Raw genomic sequence first — 23,325 nt, 5'->3', positions numbered from 1 at the left:
ATGTATTTCATACTGAGGTGGGTGAATTTTTATTTAAACTCCTGTGTCGTGCCTACATAACCTTATACAGATCAGAGAGAACAGTACCAACATTATAATTTACCTATATAAATCGCGAATAATAAAACCCAAAGGTGAATTAAAGTAAAAGCTTATTATTTAAATGTAACAAGTTTTTAAAATTATCTCATTTTTACCTGAATAATCTATGTTAGTATTATAAATGTGAAAGTAACTCTGTCTGTTTGTCTGACTGTCGCTCTTTCACGACTGAACTACAAGTTATTTATAAAGAATCAATTGTAAAACATATACACAGTTCTTGGCTTTTATTTGTTGTTATTGGACTGAACTAGTAACCCAGATACTTAAAGAACTTAACAAATCTTAATAATATAGTATTATCAAATAGCACGATTAGGTATAGAAATCTATAATTTATCTGTGGTTGTCATGGGATGTCAAATGGATTGTCAAATTGGAAAACAAAACAACGTGTGTTAATTTTTATTTTGAATTAAAAATAATATTTTTATTTTGCGACAATATAATTAATAATGAATGAAAATGATGAGAAACCGTTTGCAGAGTTAGGTGTAAAACAGTGGCTTATTAAGCAGCTCTTTAGTCTTGGTAAGTAAAGAGCAATATAAAAGTAAATAGAGGTTACTACGTAGAATTTACTGGAGCACCTTATACTTTAATGTATTTTAAGTACGGGTCTATACAGTAAACATAACCTATTAATTATAGCTTAAACTTGGTACCTAAAGATTTTATTATGAAGTATTGATTTAAATTTTTAAGGTATCCGGAGCCCTACTCCTATTCAAAAAGGTTGCATATCAAAAATTCTTGAAGGGCATGATTGTATAGGAGCAGCGAAAACAGGTTCTGGCAAAACATTTGCATTTGCTCTTCCAATTCTTCAAAACTTAGCTGAGGATCCTTATGGAATATTTGCTTTGGTACTCACACCAACACATGAACTTGCCTATCAGGTAACACTTAATATATTTAATTAAACAATTTATGCCCATTCATGCTTATAACATATATAGTCTAATTTTGAATTGGGTGAATCTTAGAAGTGTATATTCGGTGATATTATCTATTAAGATCTTGTATATGCTTTAGTTATTTCTCATGTTACATTTTTTTACGCATATACTACTTATTTTTCGAATATTTAATATTTTAAGGGTTCATAATTCAACTGGATTTATTAAAAGCAAATAAAAGTAAACTGCGGTATAAGTTGACAAAGTTAATGGAATTTAAAAATATTATCTAACAATATCACACTGTCACAAAACATATTAAACATTGTATATGGTATAATTTGCAAATGTATGTACATATTAGTAACAAAATTTTCATTCTAATGTGTCAAATTAAAGAAATAATCTTAATTTAAATTTATTTTTAAATATGTTTATTTTTTTATCCTTTATTTCTTAATAATCATTCAAATATATTACTGGGATGCAGTAGTCAGTCAGTGTTATTCTAGAGAAACACACAAAAACATATCACTGTAAATTCACTTATTCTGGATATTATCTGCATTATGGTACCTTAAATTAGCATAAATTAAATTTATGAACTTTTAGACTATTAAGTTGAACAAAATTCCCATCAAATAAACGTGTTGAAGCCACAATAGTCTTTATTTTATTAAGAATAATATGTAATTAATCAATGATCAAAATAATAACAAAAAAAATTACACTCTATTATAACTTTTTTATTTCAGATAGCTGATCAGTTTCAAATCTTAGGGCAGCCATTAAAACTAAGAGTATGTGTAGTGACCGGTGGATCGGACCAATTAGAGGAGTCATTGAAGCTGTCAAAACGACCTCACATAGTGGTGGCCATGCCTGGTCGGTTAGCTGATCACGTCAGTGGCTGTGACACTTTTAGTTTAAAGAAAATCAAATATTTAGTACTGGATGAAGCTGATAGGTTAGATTAAATAATATTTTTTTATAATACTAAATCTTAATTTAATTTAATTATATTACACATAATTATGTGAATATTAAAACCAGCAGGTTAACTATATATTGTGAAATACAGTTTATAATTAATTTCAGCAGAAGTGTAAAATAAAAATAAATACTGCCAGTTTTGTTTTTGATGACTTACAAATAGTAACTATAAACAGGCAGTTATTTTGGAATCATTAACAGATTTTATGTAAATTAAATTGCATTTAATTGTAAGTTGATACTTTTGATACCCATAACCTCGACTTTCTGCAGATCTGTAAACTGAAAAAGAATGTATTGTATACAAAGATGTTGATAACAATAAAAAATTGCATAATTAAATTTGACTTAAATCATTTTCAACAGGCTTTTCAGTGAATCATTTGAAGGTGACCTTGAGACGATATTTGCTGCTTTGCCATCGAACAGACAGAATCTACTATTCTCTGCTACAATAACAGATGATGTCAAGGAATCGAAACTTCTTCCATTAAATAAAGATGTAAGTAAAACAAAAAATAAATAAATACACAGTCATTACAATAAGGTAATCTATTACCAAGGTTATGTGTTGCTACCGATCCTCCCCATCTTCGCATGGCTGCAATACTGATACTAAATAATAAATATACAACAGAATTTATTTATATATAACATCACATTAGGAACTTCTAAAAGTATCAGTGTGTCTTTACAATATTGTCCATGTATTAAATTACAAAAATTTTTACTCTTGAATTACTCTATCTTTTAAAAAAATTACATCAAAATCTGTTGCGTAATTTTAAAGATTTAAGCATAGATCTGGGGACATACAGCGGTGAGCAACTTTGTTTTATTCTATGTAATGATGAAAATAAAAGTCCAACCTGTTTAAATTTTCAGAAACTCATAACATGGTCAGAGACTGATCCGCAGCTAACAGTGTCCACATTAGACCAACGATATGTTGTATGTCCAGCTTATGCTCGGGACGTCTACTTAGTGCAGACTCTTAGGAAATACAGAGAGACAAAGCCCAGTTCACACATTATTGTCTTTACAGATACTAAGAAGTAAGTTGTATGTAATTATAAGTAAACCAAAAAAAATAAGCCTGAAGAGTATTTTTACTTTGAACATATATGACATATGTTACATTGGTGAACATTCCTATGTGTATCAAATTGACACAATTATCTGGGTCTATTTCATGCAATTTGCTGAGTATTGGGCACTGTCTGTACTCATAACTGCAATCATCAAAGTAATATCACAATCTTAAATTAACATGGTTATTTTTAGGATTAAAGTTATTGATTTCGGGATATTTACCATGTTTTTCGAGTCGAGATGGCCCGGTGCTAAGAACGCGTTGCATCTTAACCGATGATTGCGGGTTCAAAACCAGGCAAGCACCACTATATACATGTGCTTAATTTGTGTTTATAATTCATCTCGTGCTCGGCGGTGAAGGAAAACATCGTGAAGAAACCACATGTGGCAGAATTTCGATGAAATTAGACACATGTGCATTCCACCAACCCGCATTGGAACAGCGTGGTGGAATATGTTCCAAACCCTCTCCTTAATGGAAGAGGAGGCCTTATCCCAGCAGTGGGAAATTTACAGGCTGTTACTTTCCTTTACTTTTTACAATTTGTAGATGATTAGTTTTATTGTAACAATAATTAAAATAAAAATCTCATTTTTCACAGAGAATGTCAAGTACTGTCAATGATGTTGAATGCCATAGGCATGGACAATGTTTGCCTGCATGGGTTCATGCGACAGAAGGAGCGCCTGTCTGCGCTCACACAGTTCCGGAGTAATCTCAAGTGTACACTGATAGCTACCAATGTAGCGGCCAGGGGGCTCGACATACCTTCAGTTGACTTGGTTGTTAACCATAAGTTACCATTGGAGCCTAAGGAGTATATTCACAGGTATATAATGATATCATTAAGATATCAGAAAGTTACAACTATGCTAGTCTAATTGTGTGGGTGTTTCTATTAGTATCTCCAAAATACGGTTGGTTTTCTATAAGACTTTGAACAAACTCCTAATGATATCTTAAATATAATAAAATTAGTAGAAAATAGAAATTACTGTAATAATGACTACTGTACATGAATATTAATTACTACTATACATGCGGAACCCGCAGTATAATACTTCCAATCCAAGTAAAAGTCAACTTTTGAATCGACACGATTTAAGAGCTTACTTTAATAAAATAAAAAAAATATATTCTTTTATTTATAAGGGTCGGGAGAACAGCTCGAGCGGGACGCAGCGGAATGGCGGTGTCGCTAATAACTCCATACGACATACTCCGCCTGGGCGAGATTGAGGATCAGATCAAAACTAAGCTCAGCGAATACAAAATCGATGGTACGACAATATTTTACAAACCTAAGTGTCGATCTCTTATCCCGGGAATGTTACTGATTTCTTATTTTTTTTTAAAGTTCGCCATATATTTTTATAAGAGTATTCTGAATAAGTGATTGATGACAGCGTACCTGCTCTGCTCATTACAGAAAAAGATTTTTAATAGTATTTATTACATAAAAGTAGAACAGCAGATTATGTTTTGCTAACGGTACATGGATTAACCATGTAAATAATGTATTCGAAGAATAAGAATATGACTATTGATTACCAGTTTAATGTATTTAATTGTTAATTATTTTAATTTTAAAGATGACGAAGCAGTTAAAGTGTTTACGACGGTCAGCGTGACCCGCCGGGAGCAAGAGGCGCAACTCGACAACGAGGAGTTTGAACAACGGAAGCGGAACTACAAGATCAAGCGCTGGATCATGGCGGGCGTCGACCCCGACGCTATGGAGGCTGGGTGAGGAGATGTGTATAGTACGACACAACTTAGATGTCGCATCGGCTAAATTCGTAAAACCGATCACATCCGAATTGAGTACGCTATCCCAAATTATCAATATTTATTTCTCATGCGAATATGATCTTTGCACAAACGTAATAACTTGTAATATCATATGACCTAATATAGTCGTCAATTTGACGCGTCGATTTACATACACTTGCTTTCTCTGACGCGTGAATCTATAGCGACGAATAGCGTCGAATGGCGCGATAGGGAGCTATTTCTATTGGTTGTGTAAATCGGCAGTAATCGGCTTTATTTTCATTCCATTGCATTTTCCGATGCTACATCTAATTCGTGTCGTACTATACTTGGAAAATATATATTTGTTTATAGTACGATAGTATATACTCAGATGTAGCGTCGGCAAATTCAATAAAACCAATTATTGCCGATTTATAGAACCAATAAAATAGCTCACCATCGCGCTATTCGACGCTATTTGTCGCTATAGATTCTCGCGTCAGTTCAACCCGAGAAAACGAGAGCTTGTAAATCGACGTGTCGAATTAACGGATATATTTGGTAATCTGTTATTACAAGTATTACGTTTGTGTAAAGATCATATTCACATAAGAAATAATTATTGATAATTTGGGAGAGCGTACTTAATTCGGATGTTATCGGTTTACGAATTTTGCTACGTCTAAGTTGTGTCGTACTATACTTTCTATTGATTTTGGAATTATTGTCCACCGGCACAGTCTTGTGGATATGAATTATAAAACAATTAATTATTTTTATTTTGTCAGATTCGAAGAAATGCGTAGAAAACGTATAAAAGCAGCGAAAAAAGCAAAGTTGGCTAAAATAAAAGATATCCAAGCTCAAATTAAGGCTACGGAAACAGGAGATCAAGACAGTAATCGCCTTCAACCGAGCGAGCCTGAGGATATAGACGCGACAATCAAAAATGGTTTGAAAAAAGTGAATAGAAGTCTCATGAAGAAAGACGAAAGATTCAAAGACGTTATAGGTAAAGTGAGCAAAATTAAGCGTAAAGCGGAAAATATGAAATTGAAACAGAACAGCACAGAGGAGAAAAAGTCAAATACAAAAAAGAAAAAAATAACTAAATAAAGGAGGTTTATTAAAATTATATTTAATTTTATAGCGGTATTTTTTTTTGTTCCTCGGGCGCGTCCATTCTTTTATTATTGGCCTCCCAATATTATAATCCCCTATTTTAACAATTATTTTGACCTGCAAATATGACTAAGAAACAATCTATCGTCGTTTGCGAGTTTAAAATGAACCGCATGGCAGTAACTAGGCTACCACTGTTGATACTGTAGTTATCAACGTCAAAAAATTTACTAATGTTACAAAGTTTATCAATATTAGGAAGAAATTCCCCACAAAGAATTATTTATTTTCAGGGTTTAGTAAAACAACATGCTATTGGATAAACAATAATTTTATTATACAATGTATAATTAAAAATGAATACAACAATAGTTATAGACAAGCAAATCGTTGATGGCAATTGATTTGGCACAAATCAGCCGCAAAGCTTTCGTATTATATACTCGGTTACATGACAATAAGGCTCTGATGGTATATCTCTATTTTAACGCCTATGTGAAAAAGAGAAGGCACTAATGACCCGGAAAATCTAATTAATTACATTGATAGCGGTTTAAGGTGTAAGATTTATAAGTGTTTAGTTTAAAGTGAAGATTTCTATTTGTGTTTTGTTTGAATATTTTACAAGAAAAGTAATATTCATTCTTAATTAATGTCATAGATCCTATGTCTTTTTTTCTCGGACATTTTAATAAATATGATACAGATAAACATTTAAATTATTATTTTTGACATTTGAAGTAAAAGTAAAACCGATACCCAATTAAAAAATAATTATAAATTAAATAAAAATATCTTAGGAGATAAAGTAAAAATTAAATAATCATAATCACAGATAATTATATCAAAATTATCATAAAGCTAAAATAGCCGCAAATGTTGAAAAATATTTTTAATCATGCATAAAATCAATGTTATTTCAAGAGTTTTCAGTGTACCTAATAATAAATTTAATCTTATGTTACCATTCTATTTGTTATAACTTATGTAAAGGGTTTGTAATGTGCCTAGTGATTATATTTGCGATTGCTTCAATATGCATGTCACTAAAATAATTTTATTAATTTATTTAATAAAATAAAAAAAATAACATGAAATGATTTTAACTTTTTAATTTTTTACCATCGGGATATATTTTGAGTAGTAAATATACCTTTGTAATATTATTAGGCTTTAATAATTAGTATCTTTATCATAATTTATCACAAAGATTTTCAGTGAATGAATACAGTCACCTTAATATTTATCTGTGCTGCAATGGAATAGAGTGTTTAGTTCCTTAATGTCGTAACAACCGACAGCGAAACTTTTAATTTTGGCTCATCCGCCCATCTTAATAAGCACCTCGATTATGATGTTGGTAAATAAAATATAGTATTCCTTACTGGGGTATGCTAAATAGTTCCTTTTTGTAAGCACTGCTTTGATCTCAATTATATATTATATAGGAGAGTAAGCAAAGGAATGAAGCATACTTTATATAAGCACTATAATTGCTAATGAGTTGATATCTCATGATAGTATTTTTTTGATTTTATAATTTTTGTATGGGACTTCGATTGCAACCAGTTTAATTTAATCAAATATGATCCAATGCAATTATGTCAAAGACATAAAATGAAATGAATTCCATAACAATTTAAACATTACGAAACTGAAATCAAGATATGTCAAAACAAAAATAAAACTTTTAAACACTTAGAAATGATAAAACAACCCAGTGTTGCAAGTTATTAAAAAAGGGTTTTTTTTTTTAAATTATATTACAAAATAATACATTTAAAATTTCGACTTGCATTTATTACATTTTATTTCATGTGTAAATTCATAATAAAATTTCCTTTAATAGACAGATGTTTATAAATGTGTAATATAGCAAAGTCTAGCGAAGCTTAATATACATCATTTAATTTCATTTTTATGACTAAATTTTTTTTTTAATTTTAAGTTTATGTTACATTTTAAATTGAACAAATATAAATACTATATATATTTTAGATCGATTTTCGATATTAAAAATAAAAAAATAATGCGTTATTTGAATTAAAAATAATTAAAATATTTTTATAATAACTTATCATCTCAAGTATCACCAAACAATATTATAGGCGACGGACTGTGTTCCAGGCGTTGGGTTAATGGAAGGCGTTAAAGTACTAGTAAGAAGCTTACAGCCTGTGAACTATAATAAACATGGTTTTATCATTGTTGTTCAATATTTTTCATACTTTTGGACAAAGGGAATTTTTAGAAATACCCATTTCATTACGCACCTTTTCTGATATACATTGGAGAAATCTGATTCATCAATCTATACATGTTATATATTAATAAACATTAATATACTTTATATATGTTACCCACTTACAGCATTTTAAAAATAATAATGCTTAAAAACAATTAAAAAAAAATTTTTTTAAAAACTACTTTATATATTAGATATTAAAAAAAAAAAAACCCATCGAGAAATCAAAGCAGCACAAATTAAAAAAAAATACAGACGAATTGATAACCTCCTACTTTTTAAAGTCGGTTGAAAACAATTCATTAAAACAAGTTTGTAATGTTCCTTTAAACAGGAGTTATTCAATCACAGAAAAAAATAACTTAAGAAATACTTTAACGCCTTCATAGATATTTCAACGTACCGTATAATTTATACCTCCAAATTCAAGATCAATTTCAGGGATGAAACCTTTACAACAAATATATACTGATCGATATTACCACACTTATTACATTCAGTAAACTTTATTTAGACACTTCCGTCTCATTATATATTTATATTCAACATTTATACATATATAAATGAAAGTTTAAGAATATTAGCGAAATAATACACCAAGTATTTTACGGTACTCTTGGACATATTCGCTTCAGTCATTTCCGCCATAATTTTCGATGAATGGAATTATTCTTACGTGGCATTATAATGTATTGGAATATTATTCTATTCAGACATTTGAAGTAGAGAGTTGATTGTGGCGTCCTTGTTGCCGCGGTTCGCTTCGAGAACCGACTTTATAACTTCCTTGTCGATGCTCGGGAACATTTCCTCGATCTGGAAAACGGATATGTTTTTGTGTATGAGTTACATTTACATTGCATTTTGGTTGCTCATGTGTCTGCTCATCTTTGCTTCAGGTAACACGTCGTTTATGTGTGTCTGTGACGGGGTTAATGGGGGAGGGAGAGGTTTGTCAGCGATCTACTTAACTCACATTTAAAGTAGTTCTAGATATGTATGTATATGTACTTTTTTTTTTAACCTTCTTTTATTTTGGGACTTTTGTCCAACACTGGTACGTCAGTCCTATTGTACCGTTTTCCTCTGGTTTTACATTATTTAATATTAATTGCTATTAAGTAGAACTCCAGGAGCATCCTAGCAGATTCTGATGAAGGATCTGCTAGAATACTCTGAAAAAATCCAAGATTGAACAAACATGTATATGTCCTTTATGATTATTTAAATAGCAACTCATTTGAAGTCTTAAATTGTATATTTGAAGTCTTGTAGTTATCTTGTTAATTTTAATTATTTAAATTAGCTATACTTCAGACTTCAATTATTACAATACAATACAGTAAATAATAGTAAGGTTTCCTAAAATAATGTATTAAGGTTAAAATGAACGCGATTACAATACGAATCAAAGTGTATATAATAGGTCACCTGCTGCAGCTGCTCCTCGGTGACGGGCTGCTGCGGCAGCGGCTGCGGCGCGTGCTGCTGCGCGTGCGGCGCCATGTGCTGCTGCAGCGGCGCCGGGTACACCGGCATGGCGGCATAGCCCATGCCCGTGCTCGGCACCACCAACACCGGCGGGAACGTCGCCACGGCGGCCGGGCCCACCTACCGCACGCAAAAGTCATTTAGAACTAAATGTGTAATCGTGTGAAAAGTTCCGAAAAGATCCGAGATGGCCCAGTAGTTGGAACGCGTGCATCTTAGCCGATGAACTCATTTAGAACTAATTGTGTGAAAAGTTCCGAAAAGATCCGAGATGCCCCAATGGTTAGAACGCGTGCATCTTAGCCGATGAACTCATTTAGAACTAATCGTGTGAAAAGTTCCGAAAAGAGCCGAGAAGAGCCGAGATGGCCCAGTAATTGGAACGCGTGCATCTTAGCCGATGAACTCATTTAGAACTAATTGTGTGAAAAGTTCCGAAAAGATCCGAGATGCCCCAATGGTTAGAACGCGTGCATCTTAGCCGATGAACTCATTTAGAACTAATTGTGTGAAAAGTTCCGAAAAGATCCGAGATGCCCCAATGGTTAGAACGCGTGCATCTTAGCCGATGAACTCATTTAGAACTAATTGTGTGAAAAGTTCCGAAAAGATCCGAGATGCCCCAATGGTTAGAACGCGTGCATCTTAGCCGATGAACTCATTTAGAACTAATTGTGTGAAAAGTTCCGAAAAGATCCGAGATGCCCCAGTGGTTAGAACGCGTGCATCTTAGCCGATGAACTCATTTAGAACTAATTGTGTGAAAAGTTCCGAAAAGATCCGAGATGCCCCAATGGTTAGAACGCGTGCATCTTAGCCGATGAACTCATTTAGAACTAATTGTGTGAAAAGTTCCGAAAAGATTCGTGATGCCCCAATGGTTAGAACGCGTGCATCTTAGCCGATGAACTCATTTAGAACTAATTGTGTGAAAAGTTCCGAAAAGATCCGAGATGCCCCAATGGTTAGAACGCGTGCATCTTAGCCGATGAACTCATTTAGAACTAATTGTGTGAAAAGTTCCGAAAAGATGCGAGATGGCCCAGGAGTGCTTAGCCGATGATTGCGGCATCATACCACTGAATATTTAATGTAAGTATGTGCTTAATTTGTGTTGACAATTCATCTCGGGATCGGCGGTGAATGAAAACATCGTGAGGAAACCTGCATGTGTCTAATTCCAAAGATATTCTGGCACAGGTGCATTGGAACAGCGCAGTGGAATATGTTTCATATTTGAGGAGAAGCTCAAAGGGAGAGGACGCCTTAGTCCAGCAGTCAGAATTTTACAGGCTGTTGTGAAAAGTTCATAGAGGCAAATTATAGTAAAAAAGAATCAACAAAGAAACTATATAGTTATTAATCAAGATAAAGATAGTTACAGTGTCGACACATTTAAATAAAAATGGCATCTAATCCAACCCGGCTTTGCTTTTGCTTTGGTTGTAGTTCCTAGACGAATGACGTATTTATTGACAGGGTGCAGTAATGTATACTTACGGAATAACTAAGAACGAGATTGATCATGCCCTCCATACCATCGCCCTGTTTACCATTCAGGGGGTACCAGTCCTCGTGAGTCTCGCCCTGGAATATATTAACATTCAAATTTGAGGCTAGAAATGTTTTCACAAGAATACAAATATATGAACACTCTCATATAAAATGTATTCGACGATTACAACCCAGACCGCAATAGTGTCATTTTACACGATATCACTAATGTATACAAATCATTGGAGTAATCAGATATATTCAATACTAATTAACTAACTTAAATACCATCTAAATCTCCCACTTTTGGATTCAGAACCTGCCCTGCTAAGGAGGATTGAAACTTGCTTTGATTGTGTGATAATATAAGAAACTTAAAAGTGTAGTTAAAAAAATCAGCTTGGGTATTCAATATTAGGCAAGCGTTTAAAAAACAAGTTACTGCTTTTTTCGAAGAAATGAGGAACGACTTATAACTAACTTATTAAATTCAGTGTTTATAAAATGCTGTTTATCGTGAAACGCTCGATAAGTTCTCGTGTTCACTGGAGCACAATGCCCTACCTTCAAACTGTTGAAAGTCAAGTGAATAAATGTAATTAGAGCACTCGGGCCATAAAATCTTCTAAAATTGAGAACGGTTGGTGCAACATTAGTGATTTGAGGATGATTAACACTTTATATAGGTCTATTGTACCCCTACTGAAATCTGTTATTCACAATCAGTCTTCTGGCCAAAGGTTCCGTGGAACAGATAACTTTTAGTGATAAGTCTGCCTGTTACATTCATGCAACTTTTGTAAATCCTTAGTTATTAAGTATTGGTGCAATACAGCATGACTAAAAAAAAATACATATATGTCTATGGGCGGTGGTGACCACTTACCAATATACTTTATTTTTCTAAATAAGTAAAGGGGATGAATTTTGAATGTTGAATCCATACCTAGTCTATATCTGTTAATAATAAAATGTGTCAATAGAGCAACTGTAAATTTTTACATAAAACGCTTACTTACATTCAAGACAGCTTGAGGGATGGTGATGTGGGTCCAAGCGATGAGCTCGTCCATCGTAAAGGAGCACTCGTCGAAGATCTCCAAGTAAATCGAGTTGACTCCGGGCGGTAGCAAGCTATTGCGAATATTATTTATGTACATATCTTAAAACACATCGTTCAATATTGTCTTCGGTTAAAAGTATAAAAAGTACATTATTTTTCCTGGTCGATTCAATGATAAGGAACAATTATCCAAGAAAGATTTACGACGAAATAATCTAAAATAGTACATGGGTAAGGATTATTTCCTAATATTTTCCCAAATCCCCTTTTCATTTTATACCCATTAAAAGTTGATATAAGTATTGTATATGTCACTGTAAGTTTACAAAGCAATTTCGATAGTTCATACTATCTGGTTAGGTTAGAGTTTTTATAATTTAACTGTAATTTACTACGATAGATTGTTAACTACCGAATAATAACGGTGGCACATGATTGGTCGCTCTTACAATAAGACCGGCCAATCAGGAAGAGTTTTCGACAGCTGACAATTTGACGCGGAACAGATTGAAAGGTAACAGTTTAACATCGATAGATGACACTATAGCGAAAAATAATGCGTTAAATTGCAATCATATTTGTAGGTTCACAATATTTCGACAGTTTACAATCTGACGAAATATATTGTAATCTTACGGTAACATATATATCTCATTATTGATACAAGACACCTACTGTAGTACTTTGATGGTAATGAGTTAGAAACATGTGCATGAGCGTACAATGACCTTATAAAATTTCAACTTAATCTGATGTACGATAAGTGACACGTGAACTCGTAGATTACGAATCAAAACAAGACTTATTTTCTATAGATTTTATTTTTTTTATGCCTTATATAAGTAATAATTCCACGAAACTCTTAATAACATTTTTCATACTAGTTAAATAAGTAGCTGTTTTTGAAGTACATAATATTATAAATATACAACGATACTTTCGTCCACTCAAGGCCTGTTTTATGACATTCTTGACCTAAAACGATTTTTTTTCTCTCCGTTGCTTTGTCAAGAATTTATATTTACATATTTCTACTTAAATTCGCATACAAAATATTTATGGTGTTATGCAAATTTAAATTTTAAACTATCGTGTACAAACTGCTGTAGCGCGTTGTGTTTTTGATTCATATGTGATCATTATGAAAATTTTGCTATAAAACTAAATGTTAATCTATGAAAATTTCATTTCTATAGTTTAGTAACCAGGTTTTGATCAATGCAAACCGTAATCTTATACTTAGTCTTTAGTTAAAATGAATAAGGCAATGTTTTATTTTTTATTTATGCAATGAGAATTCATTGCGTTAAGTATTTTTTTAGTAATAATTTATTTTTAAACATTTATTCTTTGTTTTATTACACGTTTTATCTGATCCAGTTTAAGTCTTATAAATTTCTGGCTGAATATTTCTCGGAAATATTCGATTCATTATAGTGAGATATATTTAACGAAATCTTGTTTACTGAGTTTTCCATTCAACCCAGATACGAATACTTACAATAAGTATTTATATAATTAACTATCAGGAACAGCGTGTAGTTCTGCACTGCAAAGTGCATCCGATGGAAAGAAACTTAAATCCAAGGCAAGACGCAAGCGAGCAATCGAGCCCAATAACAGTACAACCTTTTCCATCCACAAAAGTACAAAAGCCAAATAATCATTTGGAATCGATTTGACGCGATATCGTTCGCCGAGAGCTTGAATAATCTATGACATTATGGATTTGCGAAAAATCGGCGCATTGGACGTCGACGAAGCTGTTATCGGAACTATATAACTAAAAATATAGTAGATATAAGTAGTAAAGTTGGACAGCGTCGAATTATAAATAAAGATATATTAATCTATATCACAATAGAGCCATTAACTTTTATCTTCTTTCTTTCTTCGATTCGAACAGATTACGTCAAGTAAGTCACAACTTACTAGTAGGTAATACTATTATTATTATTACATTAGGTTAGGTTTGAGACATCGATAGATACAGAATTAGGAGGGATATTCTTATACATAGATGACCGAGCCCTAAAATTAACATTATATTAAGTTAATTTGCGTTTATATAATCAGCCGTGAATAAAATACAATGTAAATCTGATTGTATCAGACAACATTTTAGAAACCACGTATATCCACATTCCACAGAAGAACTGTTATGGAAGAAGTGGTTTTTCAATTACAGTCTAAAATGTAAAAACAAAATCAAAATAAACTTTATTCAAGTAGGCTTTTACAAGCACTTTTGAATCGTCATTTTACAATTAAGTGAAGCTACCACCGGTTCGGAAAGTAGATTCTACCGAGAAGAACCGGCAAGAAACGCAAAGTCAAGTTAGTTAAATACAATTATTTAAATAATATAACCTGCTTGGAAATCAACAGTCAGTTAATATATTTAAAATTTTCTATGCAACTTTAGGAATATCTTTAAAGAGATTTTCTGAGAGAGATGAGATGTCCCACAGAAAGAAGTAATAATTACTTATTTCTGAAATCTAATTCACATTAAATATTGCTGTCTAATACATAAGCGATTTATAATTTTAAGGCATAGATCACACTTTAACAAGTGTAATATAAAATAAAGCCTTCAGTATAATAAAGCTTATATATACTTACCAATGTATAACTTTATTCCATCGAGGCGTTTTGCCGCCGCTGGGATCTGTCTGAGTTTCATAGATACAGTGGCCGACACGCAGGCGCACATATGGATCCATGCGGGTGAGACCTAAACAAGGAAATTATTTATTAATTAATACCGTATCGTCTTCGTAAATATTTCAACTATAGAAGTAGTGTAGTAGCCTCCAACGCCATATAAGAGTTAAATAACAGCCGCAAAAAGTTCCACTACTGGGCTAAGGCCTCTTTTCCCTTTGAGAAGGTTTTGGAGCTAATATACTGCTTTAATAGTTTAGTGGTACATGTGACAGTTAGACATACGCGGGTTTCCTCAAGATGACTTCTTTTACCGCTGAGCACGAGATGATCAACATAAATTAAGCACATGAATGTTTAGTTGCCTGTTTTTGAACTTGCAATCATCGGCTAAGAAGCACGCGTTCTTACCACTGGGCTAACGATACTTGATTACAATAATAATACAGTTTTGCACCAAAACAAGTTATACAAATACATCGTTCAAATATCGGCCTCACCGCTAACCAGCTATCTAATATCAATGAATATGACCTTGTAACTTAATATAGGAAATCGAAAAAATCGCTCATAAACGAATAGACGAATACAATATAATTCTATCATAGTAGTTCGTAACTCGTGTACTTTATCTTTAAAATTTTAATTAATCAGTTTAATAAAGACTTGATAACGACTGCTGATTTGATTACGCCTATGATAAATATAGCGTGATATATTTTTTTCATTGGTTAATACACTATATAAAAGAAACTAGTCTGTTATTTTTGTTTTAAGAATCACTTATATATCTAATTAAGCCCTACAATTAAGTTAAAAGCTTGTGTTATGACTGTTATGAGACTATAATAACACACGGAGTTTGGATCGAATTTGCGTCTTTTGCAATGTAGGTAACATTGCAAGAGGGCTCGTAAAGCATTACGCTATTAAAGTTTGTTGATATATCTGAACTTTTAAAACCTTCACTAGTATTGCAAATGCTGTCTGTTATCTCTCCTCAATGAAGAGATTTTGATGGAAATTTGTTACGGAGATTATATGTACTAGGGAGTTAAAAAAGTAGACTAGGACATAGGTTACTTTTTAATTCACCCTCGAGGTTTAAAATTGAGGGTGAGAGTTTTGTGGTAAATCCGGAGACTGAGCTGGTAGAAATATAAAAATAAGGAATTTCTTTTAGATATCTTTAATTTATAAGATAATCTTTAGATTATAAGACAGTTGTTGTCAAGTTGAAATTTAATTTTATCATATTATTATCGCAATTATGTTTAACAATTATTTCGTACTTCATATTTTGTTTAAAAACACATAATTATAATGAATATAAATACATATTTATAGTCTTAAATAAATACAAAGCCGTAAGTTTGTTTTTAGTTAAGACTATAATTTTAAACCCTTTTGGCACAAGCTTCTATTTTCGCAATAGACAAAATTAGGCATTATTCAATCTATACTTAAAGTAAAATTGGAGTGTCCGTTTGTAATATTAAATTATATTACGTTTTTTTAAATGCATATGTTTACACAGTACACATACCAAAATAATAATATTTACAGTTTTTGTCTGTCTTTTTGTTTCGGCCAATCTCTAGAGCGACTGGACCGATTTTGGTTGGACTTTTACTGGCAGACAGCTGATGCAATAAGTAGTACAACAAGAGTTAGACACCAATAGTAACTTTTTTGTTAAATTGAAACTCGCTCGTAGTCGGGCACGGTTAGTTTATATATTGTTCGTCTATAGTTTTAATACAGAGTTAACTGTTTATTACTGTATTTTATTGTGGCCAACTACAAGTTTTAGTGATAGGCGTAAAAAAATCGATGAGTTATACTAAGAGACTTAAAAAAATATATTTTTACATTAAAATACAAACTTAAGTGACTTATATATAAATAACTGTTAAAGGGCATTTATTATTATACCCTGCCAAACCAGTTATTCGCTGTTTAACTGTCGCCTTAAGACATAACATATGATGATTGTGATAACGAATATATATCAACTGGGGAATTCTACTGATGCGTAATAACTATTGACCAATTCTATTCATTTATTATTATCTACGAATCAAAATCAATCAAATCAATTTCTGAAACGTCATTTAACAAATATGTATATTGAGCAAAGCTACCACCGATCTACCGAGAAGAATCGGCAAGAAAATCAGTAGTTACAGTAGAATACCGATTATCCGATTATCCGGACTCATTCGTTTCGGCTCTAATTAGTAAAAAAATAATTTAAAAAAGTTTCGACGGCGCAACGAGGCATGTCCCTACGGTGTTCTCTCATTTGTTTGCGAAATCCAAGTAAAACCTACTATATAAAAAAATATATGAAATTTTATATATTGTTTGATTTGCTTCGAAATCGGTTATCTACATAGATTTTCGTTTCATTTGATCCGGATAATCGGGATTCTATTGTGTCTTTTTCAACATTTAAAAATGCAGTCATGTTAGTTAAATACAATTGTATATTTAAGTAATATATCCTGCCTGGAAGTCAACAAGTATTAATTCCACGCGTTTTTACCATCTCGATAATCTTGTACTGAATAATATGCCTTCTTTACCAATGTATTTTTTACAAATAATCTGAGTTTATGAAACGGCAAAGTTAAAAATGTCTGAAGAAATTCCCCTATCTTGATTATATTTCGAATCTACTTCAACGCAACCGCAGTTGGATCATGGCTTAGAATACGAAAATTATTTAATAGCAAAGATAAGTTTAAGATTGCGAACTGTCGTATAGGTTGGAATTGGCAGAATCTTATTCAATAAAAAAAAAGCACGTAACGTCATATCATAAAGAAGTGGCAACATCGTAACAAACATATATAAATGGATAATGGTTTCTATAGTTAATAGTGTCGCATTGATATCAATATAACTTATAAAACTTGTAGTTTTATTTAGTAAATCCGCTAATTATTTTCGTTTGGTAAGCAAAAAATGTAGCTTTGTTGCTTGGGATATTTAGCGTCATAGTGAATACCAAATGTTTGATAAATAAAGTACGTTGCGTGCTTGAATGTCGTATTTTATACTCTTATTTTCATTATTCGATCGTATACGTGTTTAAAATCATTTTTTTATGATAAAGGTAGGACGAGAAAATGGCCACCTGATGGTAAGTATCTTCCACCGCCCAGAGAATTGCGCTATGAGAACTATTAACCATTCCTTAAATCACCAACGCGACACCAAACTGGAGAACTAAGATGTTAAGTCATTTTTGTCTGAATAGTTTTGTGTTACACTGGCTGACTCACCCTTCAAACCGGAACACAATATTGAGTACTGCTGTTTCGCGGTAGGATATACCTATAACTTTATTAACGATGTTCGAACGAATGTTTACCATATACCAGCAGTAGTAACGTTGTTGTGAAACTATAATATTTAGACAACAGATAAGTATATATAGTACATATAGTATATATAGCAATATATATTACATATAGTACTTAAGCTCTAACTAATACAATAATGCGATAGTTAGGTCGGGTGGATGGTAGTTACACAATCAAGCTTAAATGAGTGGATAGATGTAGATGAAATTTGGCACAAGCATAGTTTATAATCTGGAATAGCACATGTTATGTCCTGGAAAAATAGACGGTTCCTATAAGGTCAGCTTTAAAAGGAAATTTTTGAGTGTAATCGTTCTACCGTCAGAAATAAATTTTATCAAAAAAAAAAAAACATAAGCTACATATTAATTTCAGTAATGTTAAGATTCTGGCCTAAAATAATGGTATATGTTAAACAAATCCGAAGAAAAAGCGCCATATTATAATTGAATGACTAAACTTACTGATAACGACATAAATACTCTCGAATAAATGTACTTGCGAATCATTTTATCGGCTTCTTATAATTAACAGCGCGCAGAAATAACGTCTCTTATAGATTAACAACAGTAAGAGAGTTGAGATAATATTTTAAGAGTATCAATTGAATCCTTACAAATGCATTACAACAGACAATAACATTGTTATTTACTTTAACAAACTTTATTACTTTTTAAAGATTGCAATGAAATATTTTTAATGTTAAATCTGTTGCTCGAACTAGAATTACTTGTATATCCTATGGAGTATATTTAAATGTTAGTTTATGTTCGACGACGATGAATTTAAATGGCCAATACTGGACTCTTCCAAGATTGGCACCCAGATAAAGTTACTGTTAAACGGTTAACACACGACGCGATAAAATATTGTTTCTTTTATTTCCTTTTCTGGCGTGTTCTAATGCTAGTTGAGCGCAAAATATTCTGGCAATTGAATGTATGTTTATTTTTTACAGGGCATTTAATTTACCATTTTCGGTGTATCCACTAACCCGCATTGGAACAGCGTGGTGGAATATGTTCCAAACCTTCTCCTCAAAGGGAGAGGAGGCCTTTAGCCCAGCAGTGGGAATTTACAGGTTGTTGTTGATGTAAATTTTTTTTTTTTTTATCTATAGACGCTGACATGGAAATAAGTCTGACGTATTTCATGAATAAATCCAACAACTCAAATTAGAGGCCCTTGTTGAAATAAGCTACATACTCTCAAAAAAATAAAGGGCATTAGCGAAGTTCTTACGAACTAAGTTGTTATATCAATTCATCTATTAATATCGAGCTCTTATATACCAAAAAAAATGTTAATATAAATTGTTGCATGACTAACACTGAAAGCCCTACCACCTGGTAAACAGAAAAATAAGAGTATATGATATAGAAATGTATTTCTTTTAGATCGTCTATTTTAAATTATATGTGTAATATTATAATAAGCACTTACCATAATTTTTTACAAGCTTAGCCTGTGCAATTGTAACGCTGAGCCTGGCTGTTAGCGGTGGTCCAGCTGGTGGCATCTAGATAACATTTACAATATTTATTAGTTTAATAAACAACCTCTATCTGATTTATTTTTATTACAATAATTAAGTATTTCAAATACCAAGGATAAACAAATAATTAAAAAAAAATTAATATAAACATTGGAATTTAGGATGTTATGTCATTTGCGCTTATAATTACACCGGCTCACTTATCCTTCCAACCGAAACAAAGCAATATGTAGAACATATGTGTGAGTGGGTGGCTTGATAAGGCTGTACAAAGCCCGCTAAAATACCCATATTTATATGTATGTACTAAATCCAACAAATAAATCTTAATTAACATGCCACATGGTATTTCATACTAATTGTTGTATATAACTAAAATATTCATATTGGTTTATGTAATAAATATGTACCGTAGCACCGCAAAGCTGTTGTTGCAGAGCAAGTGCAGCTTGATAATCCGCATCCAGAGTGTCTGTTGTTCCATCAGCTCTTAGGAACCCGGAGGGCAGCGGCCCCAAAAGGACCTAAAGATAACAAAAAAATCACATAATGTAAGTTGGTAATGGAATATTAATAATTAAATTTGAAAGGCTGTGGGATTAGTAACAGATATATTGCATGATGATGTGGAAATAAAACTTACGAAATTTTGAATAATATTCTTGTAACTTTCAAATTTAATTAATTTAACCTTTGTATATATAAAATATTAAAGTTAATAATATAGTAATGTTTTGATTATTATTTGTTGTAGTTTAAACACCATTAATAATACTATAAACATTGCACCATATATATTGTTTACCAAAACAATATGAAATGTGTTAATACTTGTAGCAAGTGTTATATTATTTTAATATACATACTACTACTGATAGCATATTGTAAGATAGAAGATATTATGTTCCTCATTTAATTTTTGCAAAGTTTACCATAGGATTACCAATGGACGAAAAACTAATAAGTTCCTACACACAGCCTTTCTTTGCTATAATAATTCAAGTAAAGAACATCACACTGTATCTATAAAGTATGTACTTTTACTAAACAAAGAGAAAATATATTTTCTACTAGACACGTATATTAATTTGTTTTGTTATCGATAAAAACATTTATCTATTATTATAAATGAAGACGCAGAACGATCGAGAATAAATATTGTTTTGTTTACCACTCTAAAAAACGTGTTAGAAACCGGTTGACAAAACGATACCTGGTTAAATTATATTCATCTGTTTTGAGATAAGAAAGCAAAGCGTAGTACTATGAATCATATAAGTATGTAGACTTATTTATTATTATTGCTCATGATATATGGACTTACCCTTCGTCTACGTTCCTCGTTTCTATCATTGGGCTCAGTAGAAGTCATTATTATTGACTCGGAGAATTGCCTTGAGAACTTATGAAAAATATTTTTCAGTACAATAAACTTATTTCCGAAATCGACTGGTTTTTACAAAAGATTAAGGATGACAACGAAATACGAATGAAACCTTTATGTCAATTGTCATATCACAACATCTGTCACATAATAATAACTTATAATGTTGCCTGTGAGCTAAAATAATAATAATGAAAAATAACATTATAATTAGTACATAATGATAATTATGTTATCAATTAAAAAAAATTTACATCAATAACACAAGCATAGTTTTTAATAACTAAGTTTAAACTTTGCATTAAAAAGCTTGCGTGCACTTTTGAACTGATGTTGCCATTCTTTATGTGCTGGTTAGAAAATATTAAACGTCAAAATATTCTTATCTCGTGTCAAAGTTGAGCAATTTCAAATTGTTTTGCTATTATTTTTTATAAATATTGTTAAATATATTATTGCGTCTGGGTTTTATAAAATGACTTTTATTTAATGTTAAACATATTTTGTATCTAAAGTGTCAAAAGTGTGTGTGTCTTTAAATTAAGCATATGTTTACTTGATTTTTTTATCGATTGATACTAATTGTGACCATGGATATCATTAAAACGCCAAAGGTAAGCATTAATACTTTGATTACAGTCTATTTCTTTGTTAAAGTATTCACCGCTATTCAAATAATTTAGTTTATTCTTTGAAATGCTGAACGTAATTTATGAATCCAGTATACTTATCTTAAAAAATACAATTTTATCAATAATAGTCTGTAACTTTACAAACCTTTTGTTCAAAAGTACTAGTTATTTGATTAAAAAAAATTTGGTTACCACCTTTAACTTCATAAAAATATTATATGGAATGTCATAATTGGTAGAATATTTGAGCAGAGAATGTATGAGATGCATTCTATTCCACTTTTTTTATCAATTTATTGAACTTTAGAATCTGTAGATGAATTGAAAGCAAAAAAATTTTAAAAATTTATTGATTATTTAATATATAAAACATAAATTGATAAAAGGTATATATACTTATTAAGAATAAGCTCTTACATATTTTAATAGTTACATATCAGATGTCTTTATTTTTAGTATCTAGCTTTGATTATTATAGACAAAACCTAGTGATTGTTTAGTATGTAATATAAATATTAATAATACTATAGCAATTTATGATAAAAAAAATGTATAACTATTAATAACTCAATATAAGCATATATATGAAAAATTTCCATGAAATAAAAAAAATACCAAAGCCATGCAAATTAGTATTTATAATTTTCAGAATTCATGAATCGGTATTATGTTAAGCTTAATCATTCCCAATTTTTCTATACAAAATAGATATATGAGTTAAAATGAGCCTAATGTATACCTGCAATTAGTTACTCGAGATCTTGTGATTTAAGGTGTAAGAACTAAGGTAAGGTGTAAGGTGCTTTTTAACTTTGCATTATACTATGTTATGATAAAAATATGAAACCAAATTTAATTCAAGAATCTTTGCATATATCTTTATTGCTAGTAATAATCTAATCTAAAATACTATCTAATTTGCGAGAAATTAATCCTGCATATGAACTTCATTTTTAATGGTGACTCATTGAAACCTTCTTATAAAATACACCAACATTGTTGTGTTGTTTCATTTGTTTCAAACTATGCATTATAGTAATAAGTTATTTCCTGAGGTTTTTTTATGCTATTAGTAATAACTTATAATTGTTGTGACATAAAGTATTGAGAGCTTAAAATAAAGTTTTCAGATTATGTTTATTAAAATCTATACTTGTTCTAACTTTACATCATTCTACGAATCAAACTAGATTTTTGAGGTGCAATATTATTTAATAAACAAACCATCCATTTTATTAGTAAATCATAAATATCTGTTATTTATTATTCTAGTGTAACATTTGAATATTTTAAAGTTTATTTTGTAATACATATGACAAAGGATAATTTTTATGTTAATTTATCAAAAAGATACAATAATAAAAAACGCTTTTTGTTTACATTTAAAACTATTAAATTAAAGTAAATCGGAAAATGGCGCCATCCCCGGCGTAATCGGACGCAACCGAGCCTTAGTTCGCGCATGCGCATAATATTGACCTCTGACATGCCAAAGTAGTGGTTATGCGATGAAGAT

At 31.4% G+C, this 23,325-nt stretch overlaps 2 protein-coding genes across 2 annotated transcripts; one reads left to right on the top strand and one right to left on the bottom strand.

Moving 5' to 3' along the window:
- The first annotated feature begins 461 nt into the window (after positions 1–461).
- Positions 462–5,980, top strand: LOC124537860 (probable ATP-dependent RNA helicase Dbp45A). The gene is made up of 9 exons (XM_047114807.1): positions 462–633; positions 808–1,001; positions 1,757–1,968; positions 2,361–2,496; positions 2,880–3,049; positions 3,692–3,919; positions 4,243–4,370; positions 4,683–4,836; positions 5,634–5,980. Exons 1-9 carry the CDS (start codon positions 558–560, stop codon positions 5,959–5,961), a joined length of 1,626 nt encoding a protein of 541 aa, XP_046970763.1. The 5' UTR covers positions 462–557; the 3' UTR covers positions 5,962–5,980.
- Positions 5,981–8,850: 2,870 nt separating this feature from the next.
- LOC124537989 (toll-interacting protein-like) lies at positions 8,851–21,307 on the bottom strand. The gene is made up of 8 exons (XM_047114989.1): positions 21,118–21,307; positions 20,204–20,317; positions 19,742–19,817; positions 14,886–14,997; positions 12,217–12,331; positions 11,204–11,290; positions 9,644–9,823; positions 8,851–9,028 (listed from the first exon to the last, which is right to left on the bottom strand). Exons 1-8 carry the CDS (start codon positions 21,163–21,165, stop codon positions 8,918–8,920), a joined length of 843 nt encoding a protein of 280 aa, XP_046970945.1. The 5' UTR covers positions 21,166–21,307; the 3' UTR covers positions 8,851–8,917.
- Between the last annotated feature and the right edge of the window lie 2,018 nt (positions 21,308–23,325).

The sequence above is a fragment of the Vanessa cardui genome, chromosome 19 (assembly GCF_905220365.1).
Source record: "Vanessa cardui chromosome 19, ilVanCard2.1, whole genome shotgun sequence".
Taxonomy (NCBI): domain Eukaryota; kingdom Metazoa; phylum Arthropoda; class Insecta; order Lepidoptera; family Nymphalidae; genus Vanessa; species Vanessa cardui.
This window is presented reverse-complemented; position numbering and strand designations above follow the sequence as displayed.